The 27,228-nt window shown below is 39.2% G+C and overlaps 2 protein-coding genes across 3 annotated transcripts; one reads left to right on the forward strand and one right to left on the reverse strand.

Moving 5' to 3' along the window:
• The first annotated feature begins 1,036 nt into the window (after window positions 1-1,036).
• On the forward strand, window positions 1,037-16,775 carry TERF1 (telomeric repeat binding factor 1). 2 transcript variants are annotated; one of them, XM_014883497.2, is made up of 10 exons: window positions 1,037-1,244; window positions 3,075-3,170; window positions 5,279-5,409; window positions 6,517-6,603; window positions 7,028-7,177; window positions 9,246-9,352; window positions 10,509-10,571; window positions 10,657-10,700; window positions 11,693-11,757; window positions 16,004-16,775. In XM_014883497.2, exons 1-10 carry the CDS (start codon window positions 1,040-1,042, stop codon window positions 16,160-16,162), a joined length of 1,107 nt encoding a protein of 368 aa, XP_014738983.1. In that variant the 5' UTR covers window positions 1,037-1,039; the 3' UTR covers window positions 16,163-16,775. The 2 variants fall into 2 exon arrangements, with proteins under 2 accessions (XP_014738983.1, XP_088032337.1); XM_088176211.1 differs by lacking the exon at window positions 7,028-7,177.
• A 1,321-nt stretch (window positions 16,776-18,096) lies between these two features.
• On the reverse strand, window positions 18,097-27,106 carry SBSPON (somatomedin B and thrombospondin type 1 domain containing). The gene is made up of 5 exons (XM_014883540.2): window positions 26,792-27,106; window positions 20,784-20,978; window positions 20,128-20,215; window positions 19,122-19,298; window positions 18,097-18,462 (listed from the first exon to the last, which is right to left on the reverse strand). Exons 1-5 carry the CDS (start codon window positions 27,006-27,008, stop codon window positions 18,345-18,347), a joined length of 795 nt encoding a protein of 264 aa, XP_014739026.2. The 5' UTR covers window positions 27,009-27,106; the 3' UTR covers window positions 18,097-18,344.
• Between the last annotated feature and the right edge of the window lie 122 nt (window positions 27,107-27,228).

Consider the following 27,228-nt stretch of genomic DNA (forward strand, 5'->3'; position numbering starts at 1 on the left):
AATTAAACAGCAATACATAATAACCTCATTTTTTATGTCTACCTGGTTCATGTGAAACACTAAGAATTTTGATTCCTGAGATTATCAGCAGCAAGAAGTTGTCACAATCTCCCTCAAGGTGCAAACCTAAGTCTTGCACTCTATTAATATAGCTGTCCAAATAGAAGATTATTTTAAGTTAAATGATGTGCTTTCTTGTCTCTTTGACCTCAATATACTAATGCCACAGCAAGATCCTGTGGGTGCAATTTAGTATGAGCACAGGAGTCAAAGGAGGTAAAGGCCATCAGCTGGTAACTCCTGCTCTCTGATACCACACTTTTCCTCCCTGGAGTGAAATAAAGCTCAAATTAAAGCCTTTCACCAGATCTACCATAACATTGCTTGACATTCCATCACATTTCTGAGACGAAAACTGTTCTGCCCTTCAGCACTTGCCTCAAGTTCAGCGCTTCGCAGACTACCTTCTTCCTCCCTGGGTTTTACATTTTAACAGGTACAAACGACTGCCTTCTCAGATAGACACATTCCAGCTAATACCGTCTCTCTCCGCATTCCATCCTGGGCTTCGTTGCTAAGTCGAAGCTCCCACTTTGCAGTTTTTCCAGGCTCTAGCACATCCTCCCTCCCTCCCTCCCTCCCTCCCGCAGCTTCCTCTCTCCAGAATCCACATGAAGGCACGCTTAGAGAAGCCCTTCAGATCACACATGCAAGAAAACATCCACATTTCTCTCTTTGCACATTTATTTTTCCCAGGAAGCGTGGGACACGGCAGCTCCCACAGCCACCGCTCCACATGGGACAGGGCTCCCGCAACTCTCCCCCACCCGCACCAAAGGGCATTTCTAGACCAAAACAAGCGCACGGTGACGAAAGCCGGGGCCGTGAGGGGCGGCCGCGCTGATTGGTTGCGGCTCGGCGAGTAGGGAGGGGCTGGGAGAAACGGCTATGCTGATTGGATACAGAGCGGAGCGATCGCTCTGATTGGCTGAGGGTCGACGAAGGGCAGGGCTCGCAGCCGTTAGCGCGCGGTTTGAAGATGGCGACGGTGGCTGAGGGCGCGCCGGGAGCCGCGGACGGAGGCAGCAGCAGCTCCGTCAGCAGCTCCGTCAGCTCGGCCCCGCCGGTGGCCGTGGAAGCCATGGCCGCGGAATGGATGCTGGAGTTCGCCTGCTCCTGCCTGTGCTGGCACTTCGCGGAGCAGAGCGGGGAGGAGTTCTGGCGGTGGAGGGACGTTGCGCAGGGTGAGGGGCGGCGGCGGGTCGGGGCTCTCGCTCAGCCGCTCCCGGGGCAGCGAGTCCGGCGGGGCCTGAGGGGCAGCTGCCTCCAGCACGCCGGAGGGTGGGAGCGCTAAAACACTCGTAGCCTGTCGAGAACCGTGGTCAGCAGCGCTGGGGGTGACGCTCAGCTCTTCCAGGGGCCTCAGGAGATCCCCGGGACCGGGGAGCCTGTGGAGGGCTCGGGTGGTATCGGCAGCACTCGCACACGGTGGCAATACAGCAGTGCTGTAGTCTGGCAGACGGAGATGAGATGAAATGAAGTCTGGTGGCTGGATTTTGAATGGAAAAATATCTATTTAAAATGAGAAATAAACTATAGAGTGAGAGTGGCTGACAACTAGAAGTAAATGTCTAAGTCTCATATAAGTTTGATGGATTTATGATGCTTTCTTCTGCAAGAAGCAGTTTTCCTGAGGATACCAGGTTAGAGCCCTGGGGATCTAACATGTACATTTTGTCTGTGTATACGTTCTTGACTCAAGTGAACGTAGTAATATGACTTGTTTAAACCTCTGTAAATAATAGAATTCAATGGCATGCAGAATGATTACTCAGTAGATTGATATGGGATATGATAAGAGGTAAGAAATCTAATGATAACTTAAATGAAGTACTTTGAATGGGGGGCTGATAGATTAAATTATTTATATTCCTTCTCGATGTGTGGCCTTTGGACGGCAATTCAGCAGGAGAATTGCACTGAAGTTTCGTGAGGGTGGAAAGCAGATACTGTCAATGCAAAAGCAGATTGAAAATATTTCCTGAGAAGAACTGGGAAGACTGAGTATATTAGTAGAAATTATTAATTAAATTGTACGGAATTCAAAGTCATATAGAAATAAGAAGTAGTAGAATATTTTGAATTTGTTTCTACTCTGTTCAGCAACAGAGGAAAGAGTTTGGCCCTCTAAGATTATAAAGTCAATATTGTAACAGTCTTTGGGAAAAGTTAAGCACAGTCATAAGACTGTAATAGAAAAGTGGGTGTATTTTTTCCATAGAAACACAGAACTATTATTCTTGCATGTGTCAAAGGGAGCCACGACAGAAATAATGATTGACTGTCAACAAGAAAGCGAATTTGAACTGAAATAAGTGCAGAAAGGTAGCCAAGCAGTGGTTCCAAGTGATACCCAGCAGCTCCTTTGAAACGCAACTATTCTGGTATTCACTTTTCATTTTGTGTGGTTCTGTATTATGCTGTGAAGATTAATTACTATACCCAGCACATTAGCATCAGAAATTCACAGTAACCTGTGCAATGGGAATAAACTCACGATAGTTCCCATTTTAAAACATGTGGTAATCCTTGTGACCTTCCAACATTGCAAGGAGGATTTCCCTTGTAAATTTACATTTCTGAGTAAGCTTTCCATGTAGCTTTTACTGCTTTAGTTCTTTGAGTTGCTATAGCAACATGTGTTACCAGTCTGCCAAGGGCTCCTGATTTATGGGCATTCTCTGGAAGTGTTCTTTGGAGCAGACAGCTGTCCTTTGTAGTAACCTTCTTACCAAAAAAAACCCTAAATTTGATACTATGGTCTTTGAATTGGATAAATATAAACCTGTGATTAATTCTGCTGTTGCTTTAGAAAATTATATTTTCTTCTGGTCAAGCTTTTAAATATTATTTCAGTTGTTTTTGCATGGAAGAATACTAATTAAGTGTGCTTCATTGGTTTCTAAAGGAATTAGAAATTTAGTGAAATCTGATAACACACTGTCTAGTATATGTCTAGCCACACTGTGGCAGTGCTGGAACAAGACTGACTTAACTTTTCTCTTCTTTTCTAGCTCTTATTAATGGCCTCTCCCAAATACCTCCACATCAGAAAAAAACAGTATATCTGTGCCAGCTTTTGATAAGAATTGCACAAGGAAAAAGCCTTGGTAAATACTCAGGTTCTTTTTTTCAATTGTTTAAAAATAGTTGCATGAACTTTCACAGAGGTAGATTAGGTATGTTTTCACATAAGCTTTACTGTGCATATCTATATATATTTTTAATATGTGTATATAAATTAATAAATTTCACATTTTGGACTATCTTTATCACACATGTGACTGAGCTGTCTGCAGGACTGGTGTCACTCTGTGCTGACTGACTTAGCTCCATGGACTTTGAATGACCATATACTTCTTAAATTACCAGGTTTCTTTTGTCAGAGTAACATCACCCAAGAAATATACTGGAAAGGACTGACTAGCTCTTAGTGAGCAAGTTTAAAACTCAGAATATGTTTTCTTTTCTGGACATTTAACTGTAGAGTTTAAAGTAGGACAGACAGCAGGAATGAGAATATGGATGTCTGTCCATGTTTCCTACAGAAGACTGTAAGACTTTCAGCTGGCAGGAAGTCCTTGGGATTCTTATTCACTACCATATCTTCTGTTTGGCTGCATTTGCAACTTGTTGGTTTAGCCAAGATGATTTTGTTTGAGTTTCTGGAAGACTTTAACTTCTTTTCCACTGTTTGATAAAACTGTATGGAATTTATAAACTTCAGAAGCAGTCTTAAAAACATGAGCATGGAAGAAAAAAGTGTATTCTAGCCTAGCAATGCCACAAAATCTTGTTTTTATACAAATTTAATTGTATAATTAAATTTGTTGTATTACTTATCAGGTGTTATGTCATCCTGATTTAGTTTAGCTTGAGAATCAAATTCTAATATTTAAAATAGTTCATCAAATTATTTAAAATAGTATACAAATTATGAAATTTTTGTGCTAATGCTCTAAATTATATTATTGTATATAACACTTGAGAATATGGCTTCATTGTGTTTTTATCTTATCTGTAGAGAATGATCTGTGTGGTGAGGAAGATTGCTTGTGTGTAGTAGATGTTACATTAGGTGTATCTGCACAATGTACATGGAAAGCTAATACATGGTAGATTTCCTAATTTTTCTAGTTATTAAAATATTTGATCTCCACTGATTTCACAGAGTAGGCTGTTTCAGCTCTCTAAGCTAAATACTTTGGGTTTATTATTTACTATTACTATTAAACAATATGAAGTGTCATGTTACTTGATTGAGACAATAATTAGAGAACAGGTGTTTTTGTTTTAGTTATGTGTATATATGCATATAACACCGTTTGACGTTTCACTGTTTGACATTGTAGCAAGTATAAAATAGTTTTTCTCTTCAGCATTGTGTAAATTTTCAGACCTATCTGAAAAATATTTAATGAAAGGAAAAAGTTAAGAGAGATTCTGCTGATACCATAAAATGAAGGCATAAGTGAAGCTGTAGTTCAGTGAACTTCTTGAATTAAGCTGGCAGTGCCATAGGAAAAAAGCATTTGTGCACCTGCCAGCTCCTCCTGGTCTGTTGCATTGGCACACACACTTGTGCAGGTGTGCAATGACCAGACTGGGAAACTGTTAAGGGGATGAATATTTGGCTAGGCTAGATTTCTGCCAGAACTGGTCACTGATCCTGTGCTGGGAGTTTGCACAAACCTTGGTGTTGGCACAGCAGTACACTGGCATGGGAGGTTGCTTCTTTTTCAGTGATGTTTCTGTGTAGAACTATTTGAGTTTCCCTCTTGCTTTAAGCACTTCAAATACAACAAAAAGTTAAGACATGGGAATAGTGATAGATTCAGGAAAAAAACCCCAAACTACTTAGCATGGTGATTATATTACAGAATTAATTATATCAATATCAAATGTTGTGATATCTGATGCTAAGTTTAATGTATTATTAATGCCAGTTCAAATACCTAATTGCAAGTGGCATTTTAAGTGAACAATGATTAGCTGACATAATACCCCTTGAAAATGCAGAATTAATGTTATTAGCAAGAGTAGGAAGAACCAGTCTCTCTGAAAAGAAGACAGTTGCTTCAGGTTTCTTAAACACACCTAAAAATTGATGAAAAAATGGGTTGAAATTATGTAATACTTCACAGCATATAAATAATGTAACCTATTTAACTTTATCCTTTAATTTTTATAAGTACTCTGGTTTTTTTTCCCCTCTAAGGATTACAGTTTGAAGATGATCAAAGAATTTCACCTTTGGAATCTGCTCTGTCTTTCTGGACTTTACTTGAAAGGGAAGAAATTAAACTGGCAAAACTTCATGAAGATATTCGTCGCTTGATTCAAATTCAGGTCTGTGTGACTCACAATGCTTCAGGATGCTACCTGCTCATTGGCAATGAGTAGCTGGAAAGCTGCCTGGCAGGAAAAGACCTGGGGATGCTGGTCAGAAACAGCTAAACAGGACCCAGCATGTGCCCAGATGGCCAAGAAGGCCAATGGCATCCTGGCTGGTATCTAGAACAGTGTGGCCTTCAGGACCAGGGCAGTGATTGTCCCCTATGTTCAGCAGTGGTGAGGCCACACCTCGAATCCTGTGTTCAGTTCTGGGCCCCTCAGGATGAGCAAGACTTTGAGGTGCTGGGAGAGTGTCCAGAGAAGAGCAATGGAGCTGGTGAAGGGTCTGGAGCACAAGCCTTGCAAGGACCAGCAGAGGGAGCTGGGAGTGTTTAGCCTGGAGAAAAGGACGCTCGGGGAGAGCTTCTCTTATCACTCTACAGCTGCCTGAAAGGAGGTTGTAGCCATGTAGAGATTGGTCTTCACTCCCAGGTGACTAGTGACAGGACAAAGGGAAGCGGCCTCAAGTTGTGCCAAGGGAGGTTTAGATAGGGTATAAGAAACTTTTTCACACAAAGGGCTGCTCAGCATTGGAACAAACTGCCCAGGGAAGTGGTGGAGACACTATCCCTGGAAGTGTTTGAAAAAAATGTGGATATGGCACTTGAAGACATGGTTTAATGGTGAACCTGGTGGTGGGTGCTAGGTAGATATTGAACTTGATGACCTTAAAGTTTTTTTCCAACCTTAAAAATTCTATCCTGCTAAAACACAGCCCCCTTTACAAAAAGTTTGGGCTATTAGCAGACTGAACTAAACTTTCAGTTTTAGTACAGAGTAAATAGAGCTGTAGAGGGTACCGTTTTCCATGTCATATGGTTCCTGTTTGTACCAGCTCAAATTTGTTTCAAAAGCTGCCAATCTGAAAAATCAGTTGAAATAAATTTTAAAACTAATTTCAGAACTAGCTGTTAGAAGTAGGCAAGTGTCAGTAACCCTTAAATATATAATCATCTGAATTTTGGGAGTCTTAGGAAACTGTAGAACTGTGAATTCTCTTGTTTTTTTCTGAATCTCAGGTGGAAAGTATGTAGTCATATCTTGCATTTATATTTCTTGTAGATTGTAGCAGTCCATATGGAAAACAGATATTTCAAGGAAGCTGCTGAAGTTCTTGAAAGGCTGTTCACAGACTCTGAATCAGATAAGGTAGTAACTTGCTTAAATTGCATTAAAAGTTCTTAATTTTCAGAGGAGAAAGAGGGGAGTCTGTTTGCAAAGCTAGCAAATCCTACCTGCATAACTTCAGTCTCATTATTGTCTATGCAGTCACTTTCACACCTATGTCACTTTAAAACACAAAACGAAACTTGTGGCTAGGAGATTGGTAGAAATACTGGATGATTTGTGGGAGTAAAATGCTTTTAGCAGCAGTTGTTCTTCATCCCCTCTTCCACTTCATATGAGGAGTGAGATGGCACTACAAATTCTGGAAATTTGACAGTGCTGACTACTAACAGCCAGTTTGCTGATTTCCATTGTAGTGGACTCTGTCACCTCTGATTAGTGTTCAGCAGCATAGATACCAAGTTCACTGTAGGATTTGTGTTGTTTAAAGCTGTGCTTTTCTTAGCCTTTAAGGATGAAGCTGGCGACTATAATTAAAACCAAGGATCCATATGTTCCTCTTCTCCAAAGCTTCAGTTATAGTCGTTTGATAAGCAAAGTCAAGTCTTACATTAAACTTTTCATGAAAGAAAGCGAAACTAACTTCTTAATACAGGTATGTTGAAAGCATTTTAAAAACTTTTGAAAAAAGTTACCTGATACAATTAAATATATTTATCCTTTCAAGGGAGTTGTTTAGGCAATATTCAGTTACTGTATTAGATGAAAAGGAAACTTTACCTTCTTTTGGATTGTCTTATACTCAACTTTTTTGTTTTAATTACTATGTCTTGGAGAAAATTAGTAGGAAAGAGACTCCTCTAAAATATCTTCTATGAATGTTTTTCCTGCAAGTGTTTTGATTAGAGAAATAGTTAGGAAAATACCATAATTAAAACAAGATCTGTTTAAGAGAAGTAGTTCTGATATGGGACTCCTTAAAAAACATAGCTTTATATGTAATGCTTCTTTTACTTAAGCCTACATGACTTCTCATACTAAAAATAAAAATCAAGAGCTGTTAATTTGGCTAAAAGCTTTAGGAAATTCAGAGGAATTAGAAGATATAAAACTATTATTGCTCTTTTCCTGTAAATACAAATGTTCCTTACAAACAGTCTTGCTCAAAAGTGATTTAAAATTGGCAAGGACAACATTCCTTCTTCAGTTCATCTTCAGGAGGATTGTAAAGAATTTCTCTTATGTTTACTTCGTATAAAAGAATATTGAATTATTCAATTACAAAAGCACAGACGTCTAAAGGTAATACAGAAGCAAATTTTAAATAAACAATCCTGAAGTTCCTTTGTGTTTTTCATTTTTCTTACCAGAGAGACTAGACAACTTATTAAATACATTCGAAGTATAATAGAAGGAATACCTTTTAATGGTTTCACTTGACTGTCAGTTTTCAAGTTTATTTTTCAAAGCTATTTCTTTGAGTCTAAGAGGAAGTGGAGGCTTGGAGGTGTTGGAGAAGGCCCAGAACTCCATTCTAGCATGCCTAAGGCCCTCACTGCCTGCACCCCCAGTGCCTGCACATTTGTCCTACTGTCGGCACCCACATTGAAATCTTGCTTTGAGCAGAGTTATTCTGGCACAGGGATGAGACAACTTTGTGAAGAATTCCCACTTCCGTGTAGCACACAGGTTTCCCAGCAGTGTACCCTGTCTTCTCTTTCAAAAGAACACTCTAGCTTTAGCTGTTAATTTCTCTTTGCTGTAGTGCCAGATGTAGAAGTATAATCATAGAATAGTTTTGATTGGAAGAAACCTTTAAAGGTAGTTTAGTCCAACCCCCTTGCAATAAACAGGAACATCTTCAATTAGATCAGGTTGTTTAGAGCCGTATTCAACGTGGCCTTGAAGGTTTTCAAGGATCAGGCATCAACCAGCTCGCTCAGCAGCCTGTTCCATGTTTTGCCACTCTCATCATAAACAAAACAAGATTCGTCCTTATATCTAGTCCCAATCTACCATCTTATAGTTTAAAATCATTAACCCTTATCCTACCACTACAGACACTTTTAAGAGGCTTGTCCCATCTTTATTCAGTGTGGGAAGCTCCTTTTTAAGTACTCTGTAAGGAGTACTGAATTACTACCTCCTTTTCTTGGCAATGGTGGATAAATAATCTTAGTTTGTGGCTAAAAGTTTGAATGGAATGTTAGAAATGTTTTTCTACCAGTGCAAAAAAGGTTATATTAGGGTCTGCTTAGCCATGTTTTTTTAACATGTTACATGTATGCTTTGTCCTGTCATGTGCTACAGAACTACATAACTTGACGTCTGTCAGTTTTAGTTTCTAACCTGGTTGTAAAAACAGGCTTTGGAGTACTTTGATAGTATTTGCAGTGTTAGTTAAGTTCAGCAATTTACTTCACACATTTTTAAGATCACTCATTATGGAACTATTTGTTGTATTTCTTTGTGTCCATATAAAAATCAATTGAAGCTATGACTAAAATTTCTCCAAGTTATTAGTTGATAAAGATCTTTTTGGATCTCAATTTAACACGCTAAAGTTGTTTTGAAGCCACTTAGTTTTATGTTAATATCTCTGAAATGTCTGTCACATAAGCACTGCTAATTCTAATAAAAAGTATACATATTAATCTTAGTACAAAGTCCTATCTAGGAACTGCTTGGCTTTAATTTTAAGCTATCAATTCCATTTCTCACAGGAAGCCACAAAACATGTGGCATCTAAAGGGTTGGGAACAACAACATTGCAAGACAGACCTGTGGAAGACAATGAAAACGACAAAAGTGATTTGAAAGCAAAAAAAAGGTTTGTATTAATTATTATACTGCTAAGGGATGTACTTAGACAGTAACATGAAACTTGTAGACCAAAAAGTAGGTAGAAGGAGGGACATTAAATTCCAAACTGTTGTCCGACAGAAAATTAGCTACAAGTTCATTCCCTATTTTTTTTTTTTTAATTTGTGCTCTTCTGTGGTTGTTGCTTTTGGCATTTGCATCAAATAGCTTGTCATTAAGTTTAATTATTTGTGAGGTTGCACAATTTGCAGTTTAAACAGCTGTCAGTCTATAATAATAAAAACACAAAAAAGACTTTGCTTTTTTAATGTTTGATTGAACTCCTATTAGTTCTAATTTCAGGCTATAGGTCATCTCAAGAAGAAAAATAATAAGGAAGTAGAGTCAGTCTTACATTTTTCTTACAGCTGACCCCTTAATGATACTAGTGTGAAGGGAAATAGTGTTGCTTCATGATTCTGAGAGTGCAAACCTTCAGAACAATTACATGATTATTTTGGAAAAATGCTAATATTCTAGTTTTATCACCACTTGTTTTTCAGGGAGAATAAGTTGCAGTCTTAACTGGGATAGAGTCTGTATTTCTTCATTTTTGTACTTGTAATACTTGGCGTCATTTAGTTAAGAAAATTGGTGGATGCAGGCGGTATAGAGGAAGACAAGCTGTAAGATTTTTAAATTTATTTTTTTAAAAAGGAAACTCCTGACACATCTGAGATATGATGACAGACTAATTCAAAAAAACCTATGGAAATAACTGCTAATGAAAACACAGAAGTGCAAAATGCCTCTTATCATCAACTTAAATGTCTTGGGAACAGGCTACCCAGGGAAGTGGTCACAGCACCAAATCTGGCAGGGTTTGCACAGTAGTCTCAGGCTCATGGTGTGACTCCTGGGGATGCCTGTGCAGGGCTAAAAGCTGAACTCAGTGATCCCTGTGGGTCCCACAAGGGACTCACAGACTGCAGCTCAGCAGATTCTGTATTTCTCCTCCAGGTGTAGGGAGGCATGGTTAAGATGGTGAATGCATTGCTGCAGTTAGTAATCGTATGCCACTTCTGTAGAGAAGTCTTAGGATTTTCTCTCATTTAAATATTGTTGAATCATATAAATTACAAGTTGCTGCCTAGGAGATAATTTTTTTGTCTTTTCTCTTCAAGATTGCTGAAAGAGGAACAGTATATCACAAGTCAGTCATCTGGAAACATAAACCCCACAGTAAGGTAAAAATTTTTGTTGTTGTTGCTCTGGTCACAGACTTTTCATCAAGTTCTTTGTATTTTTACTTCAGATCTGTGTTCTTTACAGGAGATGTTCAGGACAGAAACCCGAAAAGAAAAGAGTTCTTCAGAGTGAGTATTAGTTTATTTTTACACTTTCAAAACAGTCATATCAAACACTTATTTCTAACTGCTATCCAATGTGTTTGGATTAATGCAGAAACGTTGTGGCTGTTGTGTCTGGTTTCTGCACAAATGCGGGTTTGGTGTTTGCCATATTTAGGAAGCTGTGAAGTGGCTTAAGGTTCTCTAACAACTAATTTTGCAAAATTATATACTATTTTCTTTTTAGCTTGGTTGGTTTATGGGACTTATGGTATTCTGTGCAAAAAAAAGCTGCAGAGGAGTACTGAAACTCATTTTTCTGAATTCTGTGCTAGATAACTTGATTGGGAAGGAACTAAAGAAGTTAGCTGATTGGAAAAACAAATTGTACTGTAAAATGCAGAAAGCCAGGATGTTTGTGCATTTTCCTGGTATTACTTCTTAAAAACCTAACACCACAGATAATATAACACTTATAGGTAAGTTAAGACCATTAGAGATAATTATATAGTTCCAGCGTGTGGTCATGTTGTAAATGGAAGGACAAACTCTTTAAGGTTCTTTGAATGCTTGCCACAGTTAAAACCTGATACATGTACTTGGAAATTATGGAATTTGTATACAAAGAATCATAGCTTTGATTGATTGATTGTTACTTCCCCTTCTCACTTTGTAAAAATGATAGTAGTGCATATAGTAAAAATGTTTTTACCAAAATGAGGTGTTTTATTATGTACAAATTTCTACCTAAGTGTTTAAAATATAATTCTTCTGTGAGCTCTATTGTCTAGAAAATATGGTAGGTTTTTTGAATAGCCCAATTTTGAAGCCCTTGGACTATGGCTGTATATTCATGTATATATGTATACTTACATGTAAACAGACGCTGAAATATTCCCAATCTGTCTAAGCATATCAAAATAGTGGTACATTCTTGTCATGTGTAAATGGTAAAATGCAAAGCTGCTGCCATGATGTTGACTACTCATTGTTCTGGATTTATATTAACTGTCTTCTAGGTCTTGACAATATGGATAATGTGGGAAAAAATGAAGTTTCTTTGACATGTAGCCGAAGAAGACAGGTTTGTACCTATTCTTCTAAACAGAGATTAAATGAATCTGCACGCACAGAATTTTTTTTCTCAGCTTTATTTAATCTATTTTTTAAATCTAGTGCTTAGAGTTAAGATTCTGTAGATTACTCAAGTGCTGCAGTTCCTGAAATTGTTACAGTCCTTTTTAAAGACAGGAAAATAACATATTTTTACTGTCTCATATTGTTGCTAATGCTTCCAAGCCTTATATTTGTTGAAATACACTGTTACCAAAGCATAGTGTGAAATAAAAAATTCTTTCCACAGTTTGGATTAAAGAATTCAGGATGCCATTTGCCTGTGAGAATTTTGAGCAAATATCAGAGGCAACTTGTTTTCCAGCTTAGAAGGCTAAAGATTTAGCAATTTTATAATTCGCTACTTTGTTTATGTGATGTAAAAACATATTTACTTGGGAAACTACTCTACTTTTTATAAACCAAATGGTAGGGTCTTCATATAATGCTACATTTTAAATGGTCCTTTGTGCTTTCTTCATGGGTAAGCCTACTTCATTGAATTACTTTAAAATAACTCTACTGAGTTCACTAATGCAAGAATTCCCATTGGTGGGAAGTACGGAAGTGTATGCCTTAGTAGAGTGCAATTTGAAGTTGATTTGATTTTGGGATCTTTCAAGCTAATTTTTGTTTATAGCAAATTTTCCTTCATAAGTGTTCAGCATTGTATCAAGATATAACTGAAGAAATTAACATTAAGTAAATGTATTGCCATTGCTGGATTCTTCTTCATAATATCTCTTAGGAAGCAATATGGAGTCTTTCTGTTTAGATAACAGTGCAAGTTATCATCACACATCCATTTTGATGTGAGCTGTTTCATTTCTTCGGTGTTCATTCTGATACTTTATTTTTCCTGTAAGAGGGAAGACCAAATCTGCTTATGTTTGGTTTTGGGGTTTTTTGTTTTGTTTTTTCCTAGAGGAGAGTTGTACTTACTTGTATTTCTTTAAGCATTTTTACTGAAGTTAATGCACTGGTTAAATCTTCAGTTACATGCTGTCCTCAAATTGGTTAAAGTCCTAATGAAATCTTATCTATCTTTGAAGTTTAGGCCCCTAAAAAGAGTTTTTCACTTTCTAACAAATCTTAGGAATAATTAAATCACTGACAGCCTCTTTAAAAGCTGCAGATACAATCCATGCCCTTAAAGAAAAATAGCACTTACTGGGTTTGCTTTTTGCCTTTAAAGACATAATTACTTTATTCCAGCATTTACTTGGATAGTTACCTTGTTAGCCAGTTGCTGGTAAGCATGAACACTTCCATCAAACTTGTTTTCAATATCCAGAATTAAACTATTTGGACCACGATGACATAGACCTAATGAAACCTTTGTATTCACATATTTTTATGCTGAGCTAGTCTGTTATGGGGTCACCTACAAGCACTGTGTCTAGGTCTAGGGCTTGCACACACATCTTGTTAGTAAAAAACAAGAGTTGTTTGCTTAATTATGTCGTTATAGTTCAACCTTAATTGAAATATAAAGGCTAAATTTGTAGAGACTGCCTCTGACAGTGGCATTGAAAATTTTAAAAGAACTTAAATGAAACTTAAGATTCAGAATTGTTTCTTTCAACACTTAAAAAAGCTGTAGGCATTTGCTCCCTCTAATATTTATGCCTTACTCCATACCACTGAAACCTCATAAATGTTTTATAGAAAGCAATGATAATTGGCCTTTTAAACAATAGATCTGCTCCTCTGCTTAATCATCTGGGTTATAAAATTGTCCACATGCATGAAAGAATGCAATGAATGTCAGAGCTGTTGACTTCTAGAACTTCCTTTTCCATGCAGTCCCTCATTCAATGTTGGCATTGTTTGCTCTTGTTTTGTAGATGCCATTTCATTGCAATGGTTCAGTGCCCATTTTCAGCCTTTCATTGCAGTGTTTTCAGTTAGCTTCTTAGAACAATCTGCAGTGCTATTGAAAGGACACATACTTTATTTTCTCATTCCTGAATTAGGGGATGCAAGTGTCACAGAATTTAGGGAGCTGTTTGTACTCAATTTTATATCCAGTAAGTATATGACAAGTCCTTTGCGTTGTCTAAAATCTAGATGATACTTCATTTAAATTAAACAATATGTCTGAGAATCTGAGTGTTCAGAATTTAGTTAGGCTTGTATGGAAAAAAATTCCATTTAAAGCTGAAAGAGAACTCAGAGCAGAGTTCCATAATGCAAAAGGGAGACAGGTTACTAGAGCAGAACTGACTCTAAGGAATAACAAGATCTTTAGATTTGTGAGGGAATGTCTTCACATTCTGCCTGGCAAACTCAAGCTTGCTCTGCTGGTGTTCAGAGCTGGCCAGATGTCACGTTGCTGTGGACCAGGCACTGTGCTGCTGTGAGCTCAAGCATAGTGCTGCATTATGTCCAGGCTTTCAACCAGTCTTGTAACAGTGCAAAGCTGGAATCTACATAAATTCCGTCCCAGAGTGGACAGACAGCTCGTCAGTGAGTGGGGCAAGGAGAAAGTTACTGCTCTGTGCTGTTCCTCAGTGCAAAGAAAGTGAGTCAGTCCCTGCTTTACCTGTAAAGCAGGCCCTTCATTTATACAATAAATGGAAGAAATTTATTTTTAAAAAAAAGCTCAATGTAAGCAATTAAAAATCAAAACAAGCTAAAAAAGTCTTTTAACAGCAAATATAATTAATCACTGCAAGTAACAAGGGTTGTGATTGTCTCTTTTGATGAAAGTATTTGAATTATCTGGTGCTGTAGGTCAAGCATAACTGTGTTACTTGAATAAAGATTTTATTTAGGAAAGTTTTCTGGCATGCTCTGAAATGAGATGAACTGCATGATTCCAGTGGAATCTCTGGCCTTTCAATAATAGTAAAAAAAAAAGCTATTCACTGCTAATGTTGCAAAAGATCCGTGGAACAGGAAGAATTGGAAAAAGGAAGTATTTTTGATAAAGGGTAGACTACTTTTGGAAAGTTTTAGGTTCCTAACTGTTTAGAAATACAGTTGAACTACTATTACTTGTAATTCTTTCACTGCCTAGTGAGGTTTGTCAGTGATCAGAGTTTGCTGAAGAGACCCTGATACTTGCATTAAGCTGGAATAAATCCAGCTTTGAGATGTGAGGTCTGGTCTTCACATACTTCAGCTTGCACTTAGTGTAGATGTCAGCTTTTCCCTTTTTGGAGAATAACCGGGATAGAGTTTTGATTTGCTACCGTTTTGAGGCTGAATGTTATCTAAGCTTCTTCCCCCTTAGAGATTCCCCTCCTGTCTTTCATGTCTGAGCCCTACTGCAACTTCTGGAATTTAAAACTTACAGAAGAGTGGAACCATGCAGAATAGCACTTAAAATTGTCACCTGGCCAGAGACTGAACTGATGAAGCTTACAAGAGCAGAATCTTTTAAAGATCCCAGAAGGATTCCACATGATTAAGAAAAAAATTTATTTTTTCTTTCTATTTCCATCGATGTGGGTTTTGTGCTACTGACAGTCATACTGGCTGGGTGTTCCTACTGCTCATCCTCCCTTGTGCACAGACAGGAAGGTTTGGATTTGTGTAATGACAGCAGCCATAAGATTTACATTTCCATTGGGTATGTTATTTTCAGAGTTAAGTGATGTTTGTTCCCCTGTAATTCATGTTTCCTTGCACTTATCAGATCTACTAGTTGGCTTTAAGTTGAGGCTATTCCTTTGCACCTGTATTTCCCTTTCTGCCCAGTTCTTCACAATTTTGAAGGTTTCAGTTGTCAAGGTGAGCCATAACATAGTTCTCTAAAGTTCCCTTCTGCCTTTATAGCCAACACTATCTATCCATTTTACAATTGGAAGTGATCTGTTACTTGCAGGAGGAGGTTTTATGCATACTCTGGAAAACCAGCCTTTCTTTTATTCCACTAAGCTCTAAATTGTAGGCCTTCAGATTAAGCCATTTACAATTCTTGTGGCTCTTGTAATGTTCTATAAACATTTTTTTACTTCCAATCCAGTTACTCCAATTAACCCAAGGCTTTATCAACATAGGTCCCCTTTGGGAGCCCCCATAAAGCTCTACAGGTTCAGTTACAAATTTATCTCTAGTTTCAAGAGATGGTGCTTGAAAAAACCCCTCTGACATCTGTACTCTAATAACTGGAGAGCTGTGTAAAACCTACTTTTATATTTGCTATAAGCTCTTACATTAATACCTTTCTCTGTTCATATATCTGGTATTTTTCTCTGTTCTTGCCCTAGCGATGGACTCACGAAGAAGACTTGGAGCTGAAATTGGGAATAAAGGAGTTTGGAGTGGGTAACTGGGCCAAAATTTTAGTCCATGGTAACTTCAACAACCGAACAAGTGTCATGTTGAAAGACCGGTGGAGAACATTGAGCAAGATCAAACAAAACTGATTTGGACTACAGGAACCAACTCTTCCTGACCTTTGCCTACATGAGGACCTGCCCTAGCTTTTAAGGATAATATCTTACTTTAGTCTCATAGTGTCCAGCAGTGTTGCTGTCCTAAACCTTGAAACAGAATAGTAATAGGTATAAAACATTCATGTAAGCTCACTTGCTCTGGTAATGATGACTTAAATGTAAAGTCTGGCCTTTTTTGCTGCATGCAATAGTAGATGACCTAAATTCTGAAATGTGAAAGTGTTTGTGGTGATTTAAGAAATGTCTGTTATGTAAATAGGAGTATTGGATCTGACTGGCAACATCTTTAGCTTGATGGAGGCTAATAATAAAAAGTCAAGTGTTCTGTATTTTTAAATGCCTGTATCTCTTTTTAGAATGACCTTTTCATAATTAATTACTGCCGTATAACCCATTCTAATTTGTTTTTCTTCACTTTGAAATTTGGGTCAGACTTGTCATCTCTGTAAGTTATAACAAAAAGTATGTATTTATTAGTGTTGCTAATTTTATGAGCTGATGGTTTGTTGGGTTTTTTCCTGCAGTTAAAGGTATGTAAATTCATGTAATGTATTTGTAAGTAATAAAGACTGTAATAAAGGGACTGTTGATTTGGGGTTTTTTAACATAGAAAGGAACAACATTATACGAGCACTTAGCATCTCTTGGTTAGCTTGTGCCACCTACTTTATCTTGACAAGTGACTTCTTCTAGACCAGCAGGAAAAGGAAAGCTCAGAAACACATGGCCAAAGTGGGTCTCAATATTCTAGAGTCTAACTGTCAGTAACAGCAAAGATTCACTTTGATGGGGATTACTGTCAAGGTCTCTGCTGGTCTCTGCAACTCTCCTGCTCATGGGAGACTGGAACAGATGCATGATGGCACTAACCTGTCTCTCTAGACTCAGATAATTGGAAAGAGATTTCCACAATCTCAGAAAATTCATGCTTTCCACTGTCATACTGGTGTGGATCTAATGACTTGAACTAATATAATACAGCATTCTTTTAAAGATGAAATCTCTTGAATTCAGATGTTTTCTGTACCTTTTTTTCTTGTCTAAGGTTTTTATTTTCCAAGAACCTTACAAGATAAAGTACCTGTCTGAATTGGTTATAATAAAACAAAGCTTTCGGAGATAATTTTTCCCCAGTAAAAAGGAAAACATATATTCTTGAAATCTGAAATGTTCAGAAATTATTAAAATAATCTATGCTTTCTATTTCGGAGGCCTGCTTTCATTACAATAAAATGGTGAAATGCAGTTCAAAGGTTTTATCTCACAGCACACTCTTATTGTGGACAGAACCTCAAGCAGATCACCTTCCTCATTTTTGTCAAGAGATGCTATGGTTTCTTCCAGAAGTCTTTATGTTGCATGGAGATGCTGCCTATCTTAGGAAATTTTCTCAGCCTGTAGAGCAGCCTTGCCATCAGTCACATACTGCAGGTTCTTATGTTAGTCATTGTAGATGAGCACTCTTAACCAGTGAAAAGTAATTTTTTTACTCTTAGCCAAGGCCTTAGTCGCAAACTCTTGTCTAGGTTCATCTGCCAGAAAAGTTACATTGTGTATTATTGAAATGGAGTTCTGAGGAAACCAATTACTTAACAATGCTGACTAGGTATATGTCTTCATGAAGGCAGCTGAAGGTGAAAACTGCAGTGTAGAGGAAGAATACTTACACAATTGTAGTATAGGAAATTGTCTAGATGGTACTAGAGAGGAACAAAGGACCTAAACTGAAATTGGTTTCAGCTCTCAAAAACTTCATTTTTATTCACCCTTGCTCTTAAATGTTGACAGTAACTATTCTCAGACTTGAAAACATTTGGCTGGCTCACTACTGAGTAGGAGCATTGCTTATAGACAGGGCCATGGCCAGTAAAGATGGAGAACTTCAAGAAAAGCAACTACTAGGGTTAGAAACATTAGCTCTTTAATTACAAAAGAGAAACATGGAAACATGCTTCTAGTGTTCTAATACACAGATCAGTCTTTGCATTTTGTATTAAGGCAGTGAGAATTTCCTGAAATGCTTCTGCCAAAGTTCTGACTCGTTTAAAATTTGTTAAGTCTCCAGAAAATGCAGCAGAAATATATAGGTTTCTTGGCATTGGTGTTAATTTTCTTACTCTTTTTGTTGCCATTTTAAAGATCTTTTAAACTTTTATGTAAAAATAAAACTATGCACAAGGGGACAGGAACAGTGTTCCAGTTGCCGGATCTTCTTCCAGGTTCCTTGGCACTGAGAGTTGCCAATTGCTTCCCAGTGTAAGATTTTATCTCTGAAATGAGACAATAAATGAGATATTAGAAGAGCAAAAGCTGTGTATTTAGTGTTACTGGATTGTGTTGTATAAAATGTGAGAAGTTTGTATTTGTTTAATCATGTAAGACTTTATTAAATTCATCTAGCTCTTAAAATGTTTTCTGGAGCAGATATTATATTCCTAAGTGGAGCATCCAAGATGATGGGTTGAGTAGCTGGTTATACAGGTAGTACAGTACTATGCATGTTAATAAATGTATTGATCAAATAAAAAACAGCTCTGAATAATAAATATCTTCTTTCACAATTGCTTTTCTAAAAAACAGCTATATAGGCTTGAGGGGAGTACCAATCCTCTACCGGTAAATCTGCAATCACATTTGGACTTTGGCAGAAAATACCCTTTTTCTAAGTAAAAGCGCCCATAACTGTAAAAAGTCCTCTTCCACTACACAAATCCCAACATTTCTTCACAACAGCATGCAAAGCATTAAGCTCTTAAATTATTTCCCAATTTTATCTAGGTTTTAAAAGCAATTTCTGTGAGAACTAAAAGGGTAAAACTTTCTGAGCTCTGCAGATTATTTGAGCCTATTCCATTTTTTTAGATGCAATAGGTGCATCTTTTGATGAGGCCTTGAGAAGTTTTAGGTGGTGTGCTGGGTTTTGTTTTACCCGTGTGCGTTACGGCCGTCTCCGGCGCAGCGCTGCGTGGCCGTGCTCATGGCCGGGGGCTGGCAGGCGACGCACACCGTGTGTCCCTCGCGCAGGTACTGCATCCAGCGCGCGTACGGACGCGTCTCCAGGGCGCAGTGCTGGGAAAGGGATTCTGTCCTGAACTCCACGCAGTATCTGCTCAAGAAGGAAAAGTACTCAATTATGTAAGGTAAAGCATGAGCATAGGAGGCACTTTGAATGGACCGACGTGTCGTAAGGATGGTGTTTGTGAAATGCAAGTTAGACATCATTGCTAACAAATCTCTTTCTGACCCTAATCCAATCAGTGGATTCTTAAAAAAATTATGTAAACTATTTCTCATTCTATGCCCCAGTCCAGTGTTTTATGTATAATCTCACTTTCTGGTAGTGTTCTGTATTCTTAAATTATTTTGAAGAACAGACCTCAGTAACCCATATTTTTTCATCTATGCTGCTGAAAGAAAATGGAAAAGAGACTGTAAGAATATCAATAAGTTTTATTGTTCTACGGAAAAATAGCACAGGACAAAGCATTATGAGCATTACAGACCCAGTGACAACCTAATTTAAACTTCATTACCATCTCTACTGGTAACTAAACAAAATTTCTTACTGTTTGTGTCAAATAGTTAAAAAAAAAAGGTCTCTTGAGACCAATCCCATTCAGCCCACATTGTTCAGAGACCTACATCTAATTTCTCAGACTTACACTTCGGATACATTCAGCTTTGTTTTAGCATTGTTTACTGTTGGCCTTCAAAAGCAGCTATCATCAGATTTGCCATGATCCCATTGTCTAATTCAGGACAATTAGCAAGTAATACAAAACAACATCTAGAATATGCAAATAAACTGCAGGAGAGAAAACCAGTACAAGCTATAGCTTATTGTTTAATTATTGCAAATTTAATTACATTTTGCTCTGTAGCCAGCTGTTTTCTACTGAAAAAGATGACCCACATACATATGATAAATAGATTACCCTGGTGCTTGTTTGTCTGAAGGCCGGAGAGAAGATGCTGCTGGTCTTCTTTCTTTAGCGTATTCAGAGGTAGTTATGAAAGCAGGGACTGGGAAAAAAAAACAGTTATGGTAAAACAGCAAGGCACAGCTGAGTCATATTTCAATTACTGTAACAGAGGGTGAATGAATCAGGAGCTTGTGGATGGCAGTGCTGGCTCATTTTATTGAAAAAGTGATAAAATGTTGGCAACATTGAACCTCAACCCCATCCCCTACAGCTAAGTTCTGTCTTTATTCAGAACGAAAATATCTAACAATGTATGCCATCTAGTCAGTGAGGAAATAGGATGTGCTGGAAACCCACAAGGATACTGTTTCCTCTTTCATACTGAATTTGTGTTCTAACTTCACAATGAGATAATTTGATACTTACACCCAACTGAAGGAATGCATGCAGCTTAGTTGTTTGTTTAATAGAAATTTAAAACAGCTAGAGTATGAAAACAAATTATTGAATAAAAAGCAATATGACAGTAGAAAGTAAAGTTCTAATTTATAATTTCAACCAGCTAATTGCAGATAGATGCTTGATTTTTTGCAGTTCATTGACATCAGAAAAAATTATGATGGCTGTGATGGACACAATGTACAGCAGAGAGAAGAAATTGAGAATACCATGTTCATGGCCACAGTCCTCCCCCTGGTAAGTCAGGTATTCCAGGCAGCCAGCCTTCTCCTCCAGAGCTGGGCACGGCTCCCCACCGTTTTTAGGTTCCTGTTGAACGTAGCGCCTACGGATCCGCAGTCCAGGATGGCATTGCTCTGCACAGCCACTCCAATGACTCCACTCCCCCACGACACAGGGAATAGCTGCAAAGCAGCATTAAAACATTATTAGTAGTCAAGACTTCTGTTTCATCCTAATTGCTCTCAAAAACTTGAGATAATAAGATTATATTGAGGGGCTTTTTTGTTTGGTTTGGGTTTTTTAACTTTCTCTTTTGTAATTTTATTCATAGGGGTTTAAATGCTCTTCCAGGATTTTGCATACTCAAATTGAAAATTCAAACCTGTCTGCAATGCTTGGCTCCCTATTCTATCCCTTGTCCACAAAGAAACAACTCCTCATCAAAACCTTTCATTACAGCTGTGCGGTTCTTCTGTACCCTGTGGCAATTCCTACACCAGTAGATTTTGTTTAAAGGCCAGAACATTAAATAGCAGCATGCTTGATTCCCTTCAGATCAATTTCTAACTCCTTTTTCCTCAGCACTGAACTGTATCCACTGCCACAGCTTTGTTTCCCTGTTTTAACACAGGCCCTGCTCATTTCCAACTACAGAACAGTCCACTGGATATTTGAATTTAATTTCTCATGGATTACAAACTTCCTCTGAACTTAATCAAAAATGTTGGAGAAAGTACCATTAATTTTCAAGTAAACTTTGAATCATAAGAAACTGCATTTCCCTTAGGCAGGGGAAGAAAAGGTTTTACTGTGTCATTTTTAGAATACAAAAACAGGTGATAGATACATTATTCCTGAGTGAGAAACTATATAACACAGAAGTCTTCACTTTATTTTTCCATTTAAAAAAATATGCAGCCGTAAAGAACACACTGCCATTTCACATCTCCATGAAACTGCTTTCCTCAGCCTCATCTCCAGAAACACCAAGTCCCTGGTTTTGAAAACTTTGTGACCTAAAAATTGTCCCTTTAGCAGTTATAATGAATACTACAGCTTTTCAAAACTGTACTGCAGGCTGAGCCCTTTGACATTGAGTAGGATGATATCTGGGTGCTCACTGATGGAACAACCACAACCCCTCCACCTAGGAACTTCAAATCTGCACAGCCTTGGCAGTAGGAGCAGTGATAGAGCAGATAAAAATGTCTCACACATTGATGGGCATCCATCAAGTAGAAGAATTCTCTGAGGATAAGCAGTCAGTTCCCTACACAAGTCAGCCTCAATCTGTGGCCTACAAGGACATTTAATCTGAGTAGTGATCCATTCCCAGTAGCCTTTTTTCCTGGAGGCCACTTGGTAGGTGCTCCAAGTTAGAGAATGGTACAAAATACACATTAACATCAATCAATGGACTATCTTAAACTGTTTCTGGATTGTTTTGGGTCATGTTTTTCATTATCTAGTTAAATAAAACTTTTCATTTCCCACGTGTACTATTTCTCATTAGCTTGTAATAGAACATATCACATACTTTCAATTTTTTTTTCCAAATTTCCGGATTGCAATTTAAATCCCCAAGAAGCTTTACAGCCTAACCACTAGTTACATCCTTGTATCAGCATTGCAGGAAAGTGATGGGACCAAACTAGTCTTTCAGGAAAATATTTTATGCCCTCTGGGATTCTGTTGCCAGTACAAGACATTGGGAAGAAAGAATAGAATGTGATAACCTCCTTGGGATTTGTGACTCTTCTCACAAAACATAGAAATTTCAGTTTTTGCTCTGTCATTACATGTCTAATTTCTTGGACTACTACCAATATCATAAAGCAGATAAAACCTCTGAAAGAGGCTACTTGGCAGATGTCCTTACCAATCTACTAAAATTCCCTTCCTCTGTTCTCACTGTGCACCAGCTGTTCTAACCAAACTCGCCCACTTCTGAGTGCCCTGACACCAGCAGGTGTATTGTGGCTAAGGGTGCTGCATCCCACGCCCTAAAAACCACAGGGCTGCCCCAGGTATTGGGCCACCAGTTGTCCATCCTGCTCAACAATTAGTATTCTCTAGTGTTTCCTTACTGATAAACACCTTCCCAGACAGCTCCTAAGTATGATTTGTAGAACAGCGCTGGAAAAATCACAGAAAAAGCTCCCTTTGTCACATGCAGACACCTGACACTGCACCACCAGGCACTGCCCTCTGACACATCCAGGTACCACAAAGTACATGACAAAACCTCTGTGGCTGTGAAGGCCACATGACATGGTGTGACATGTTGCAGTACAGCCTTCAGACTGTTTGTTCAAAGAATTGTGAACTAGAAAAGAAAACCAGAGGTAATAAAAATGTCTTAGACCCCACCACGGCACATCTTAGTTCTACCCAAGTAGCAGAAGGACAGTAAATGTCTACCTAGACTATTTCCTTATCTATTGATTCTCTTCCAAGCTGGCTGTATGAATGACCTGCATAAATAAGAATTTGCACAGAACTTTAATCCCATATTAGCACCTTGATATGCAGATAACATTTTCCATGAAGAAACTCCCAAAGGGACTGAGTAACTGCATAACAAATAAAACGATGACTTCATGTCTTACTGGAAACAGACTAAGCTGACAGTTAAATATTGGTCATCTTCAGAAATACATGGTAATTTTATGGTTATCAAGATTTAGAATAGAAAGGATGAATTGCCCTAGTCATGTGGAAAAATAAGAATATTGGGTTGCTAGAATGGAATTTAGACAGTGGGATAATAATGTCGCTCTTGCAGTCAGTACCCAACAACTATTAAGGGACAGTAGATCGATTTTGTGCCTTGTTGGAAAGATGTCAAATTCCCCAGCATGACAGAGACTGGGTCCATAAACTGACATAAAAGGAATGGTGCCATCTCTTGACACACAAAAAGAAATATCAGGGACCCATAACTACATCTTTATGGATGTCTTTGTGTTGCTATTTGCTCAGCTTAGTTAACACAACAATGTTAAGTGCTGATTCATTGAAACAATGAGGATGTAAGTCAAAAGAAACTGAAGGACAGGATTTGTTCTCAAGTACCTACCAAAATGTGGAAGCTAACGAGACATTTGGAATTTCAAAAATACACAGAAAAATTACATTGCTATCTTATGAAAGACAGCTTGAGTAGCCAAAACTTTGGTTTTGTCTTCAATTTGCAGCACTATGAAACACAGATCCTCATTTCTGAGTCTAACTCTTTAATTTTTTTCCCATCTCTGGAAAGAGAAAAACAGAGGATTGTAGTATGTTCATTGTACAACATATACTGTAATAAGGATCTCTGAATTTTCTCAAAGTAGCCACTTTGATTCAGTGACCTGATTCCTTTCTCAGGCTTTCTCATTGGACAGTAGCTCCTATTTAAAATGCTATATACAAAAATATTCTTCATTTATTCAAAAATATTCTTCAGTGTTAGAACTGTAAGGAGGTTTATTTAAAATCCCTTGTCTTTGGGTTCAGCAGTCCATGAACTTCTGCTGAGCCATCTGTTTTATAAAGTACCAAACCTACAATGATTTTTAGGCATGACAGAATTTAACCCTGCTGCTAGCAGTTTTAGGATATTCATTCTTTCAATGGTTTCTTTTATTTTGGAGCATTGTTTTTGTATGATTCCTAACATCTCTTGCATTCTAGCATCTCTTGGTTACTTACACTTGAGGCACTTTACACTTTCCCTAAAGGATGAAATGTCATTTCTGCAGGTGCTGAAATCACGAGTTGTGAACAGGATGACAAACAAGTAGTAGCATGAGAACCATTGATCACCTTTCTTCACATTTCTATTCTAAAGTTTTGAACTTTACATTCAAAACAGTGAACTATGCCAGTGAACACTTCTGGCATCATTAAATACTTAAATTTTAGCAAGACTCAGTGGGAAAACCTCAACATCCAAAAGGAACAAAAAAGACTCTAAAATTTTTAGCCATACTTGTGTAGATTGATACAAACTCCACCAGAATTATTTAGAATTTCTGTTAATACAGAATACAAGTTAAAGATTGCTTGCCATTGAGAGTATATATGATCATTTGCCTTTAAAGTAACAACTTCTTGTAAATTTAGCTTTTGGATGTGTGAGTTCTAGGACCACTCTGCCAGGGTGCCAAAATTCTGCCCTCCCATGCTACACCCATCAGTGCAAAATATGCCATTCCCTTTGTTTGCGTTTGCATTGGTGCTCGCACAACTGGGCAGCGAGGCAGTGCAGAGTCAAACCAGGCAGAAACAGGTAACAGAGATAACAGAAATAGTTACCTGTGTGTTTAGCTCCCTGAACTGGGCCACCAAAGACTGGCAAATTTCAGCTCTGGTGCAGGAGAGGCAGCAAAACAAGGAGGTGCCACTGAGACCCCATTTTCCTGACTGGATCTAGGGCACCCACTGCCCACAAGGGTATAAGTGTGGTGTGCTTATACTGTAGACATATAATGCCTTTTGAGGCAATCACCACTGAGCAGGAGGCTAAAAATACCATCTTGGTAACATCAGGGCATCATCAGGTGCCACAAGTCACCCCAGAAGTCATGGTAATGAAAGTGTTTAAACTAGAACTTCTCAAGCACAATCTTGAGCTTCTTTTTGAAGGCTTTCAGCTCTGTTTTAATGCTAACACTGTGCATGTTTATCAGCTCTCTCCTTTTTTTCTTGAATATTAAAACTAATTTGATTTACTGAAAAGATATAATATGTATGCTGTGCTGTATGACAAGCATCTTGCCAGCTCTCTCTTTACTGACTTTCCTGAATGAAAGAACAATGTATTTTAAAAATGCTAATTTCAAAAATTATACCTTCTGTCAGACTTTGTGGTGCGTTTTTTTCCCTTCTGTTACTCTGAGGAGATTATTTAGCTGTGGGAGAACTGACCATATTTCTTCTAGAGGCCTGGGGTCATAGTTCTGCTCTGCTGAGTTCTTCTGTGCAGTTTTACATCCCGTAGGCTGGGTTTACATCATCCGAGAGCTGTACTCCCCCTTCCCAATCCGGGCAGATGTAAGCCAACTTGGGTCCCAAAGCTATGTGGCTATGTCAGCATGGCACTGAGCCTGCTAAATTCACCCTAATTATCAGGACTGTGCAGCAGAGGCTCATGACTTTTTGGCTGTAGGCTGGCGTGTGTTCAGCCAGCTGAGAAGAGACACTTAGCTGACTGAAAACTAGTACTGCACCTGCAAAGCAAGGTCTGTGTCCTGCATCCCAGGCACAGAGAGGTCGGTCAAATTGTGAAGGCTGCAATGGGTAGAAATCCCACAGAATGAGGCGCTGGGAATACCGAGGAAGCAGCTATTCAATTTGGTAGAACTGGGCTACCTTCCCCTCCTTCCCTTGCTCACTGGGAGGCCATGCCATCCCCCAAGGACTGGCAGAGGACCCTCTCACTCATGCTCCTACACTTATTTTAAAGCCTTTGCCTTCACAGTAAATTCTTGCGGATTCATGCTCCTAGACAAAACCTCACCGTGGGGACTTCCCCAATTATTTCATTGATATTTGTTTGTCAGGATGTGAGGAATCAGCTGAGAGACACAGGCGGTGCTAAATTAATCTCCCTGCTGTCTCTGTAATCGGACATCCCTCCTGCAATCAATTTGTGCTCGGGACTTGCCTGAGTGCAAAGTAAGTAACATAATATTTTAGAGGTAAAATAACTTCAGACTGTGACTGTACTACAGCTGATCCGGAAACCATTTCTCTCTAGTGGGAAAAATCTCTGTCTCCATTTCTGAGCCTACCGCTACCCTGGTGCTGCCCCGGCGCTGGGCAAGGAGGAATCTGCCCCTCTCGGAGCCCTGAGCCCATGCCCGCACGTCCCAGCTCCGAACCCAGCGAGCCTTCCATCCCGCGAAGCCGCGGCAGGCACTCCCGTACCCGGAGAGGGGCCGGGAGGTCCCGCCGGGCTCCCTGCACCCGCGCCCCGCTCGCCAGGGCCGGAGGCGGCCGCACCTACCCGGGCACGCCTGGCCGTGGTCGTGGCAGCAGTCCCCGGTTCGCCGGCAGCCTTCGTCGCAGTAGCAGGTCCCGTAGCCACCTCCCTCCCTCCATCCCTCGCCGACGCAGGCGGCATCCCGGCCCTGGCAGCACTTTCCCTGGCAGCTGCCCCCGGCCCCGCTCCCGGCCCACAGCAGCCCCAGCCACAGCGCTCCCGACAGCGCCGTGCCACCCATCACCGCCACACCGATCACCGGCACACCGACCACTGCCAGACGTGTCACAGCCACACCGACCACCGCCACACCGACCACCAGACACAGACACACCGATCACCCCCACACCGCCCACCGCCGCGCCGCCCCGACGTGCGGGTCCCGCCACCGCTGCGCGCTGGGGCGGCCGCCGGCACCCGGCGGAGCGGAGCGGAGCAGAGCGGGGCGGGCTGGGCGAGCG

Source organism: Sturnus vulgaris, chromosome 1, assembly GCF_052056855.1.
Source record: "Sturnus vulgaris isolate bStuVul1 chromosome 1, bStuVul1.hap1, whole genome shotgun sequence".
Classification (NCBI taxonomy): Eukaryota; Metazoa; Chordata; class Aves; order Passeriformes; family Sturnidae; genus Sturnus; species Sturnus vulgaris.

What these genes read in the sequence shown, in the direction of transcription:
- TERF1 (XM_014883497.2), top strand. Translation starts at nt 1,040, where the DNA reads ATGGCGACGGTGGCTGAGGGCGCGCCGGGAGCCGCGGACGGAGGCAGC. An exon ending in GTGGAGGGACGTTGCGCAGG is followed by an intron (nt 1,245 to 3,074) that starts GTGAGGGGCGGC and finishes CTTCTTTTCTAG; the next exon opens with CTCTTATTAATGGCCTCTCC. An exon ending in CAGACTCTGAATCAGATAAG is followed by an intron (nt 6,604 to 7,027) that starts GTAGTAACTTGC and finishes TGCTTTTCTTAG; the next exon opens with CCTTTAAGGATGAAGCTGGC.
- SBSPON (XM_014883540.2), bottom strand. Translation starts at nt 27,008, where the DNA reads ATGGGTGGCACGGCGCTGTCGGGAGCGCTGTGGCTGGGGCTGCTGTGG. An exon ending in CCACGGCCAGGCGTGCCCGG is followed by an intron (nt 20,979 to 26,791) that starts GTAGGTGCGGCC and finishes GCTGCTTTGCAG; the next exon opens with CTATTCCCTGTGTCGTGGGG. An exon ending in TCAGACAAACAAGCACCAGG is followed by an intron (nt 19,299 to 20,127) that starts GTAATCTATTTA and finishes CTTCTTGAGCAG; the next exon opens with ATACTGCGTGGAGTTCAGGA.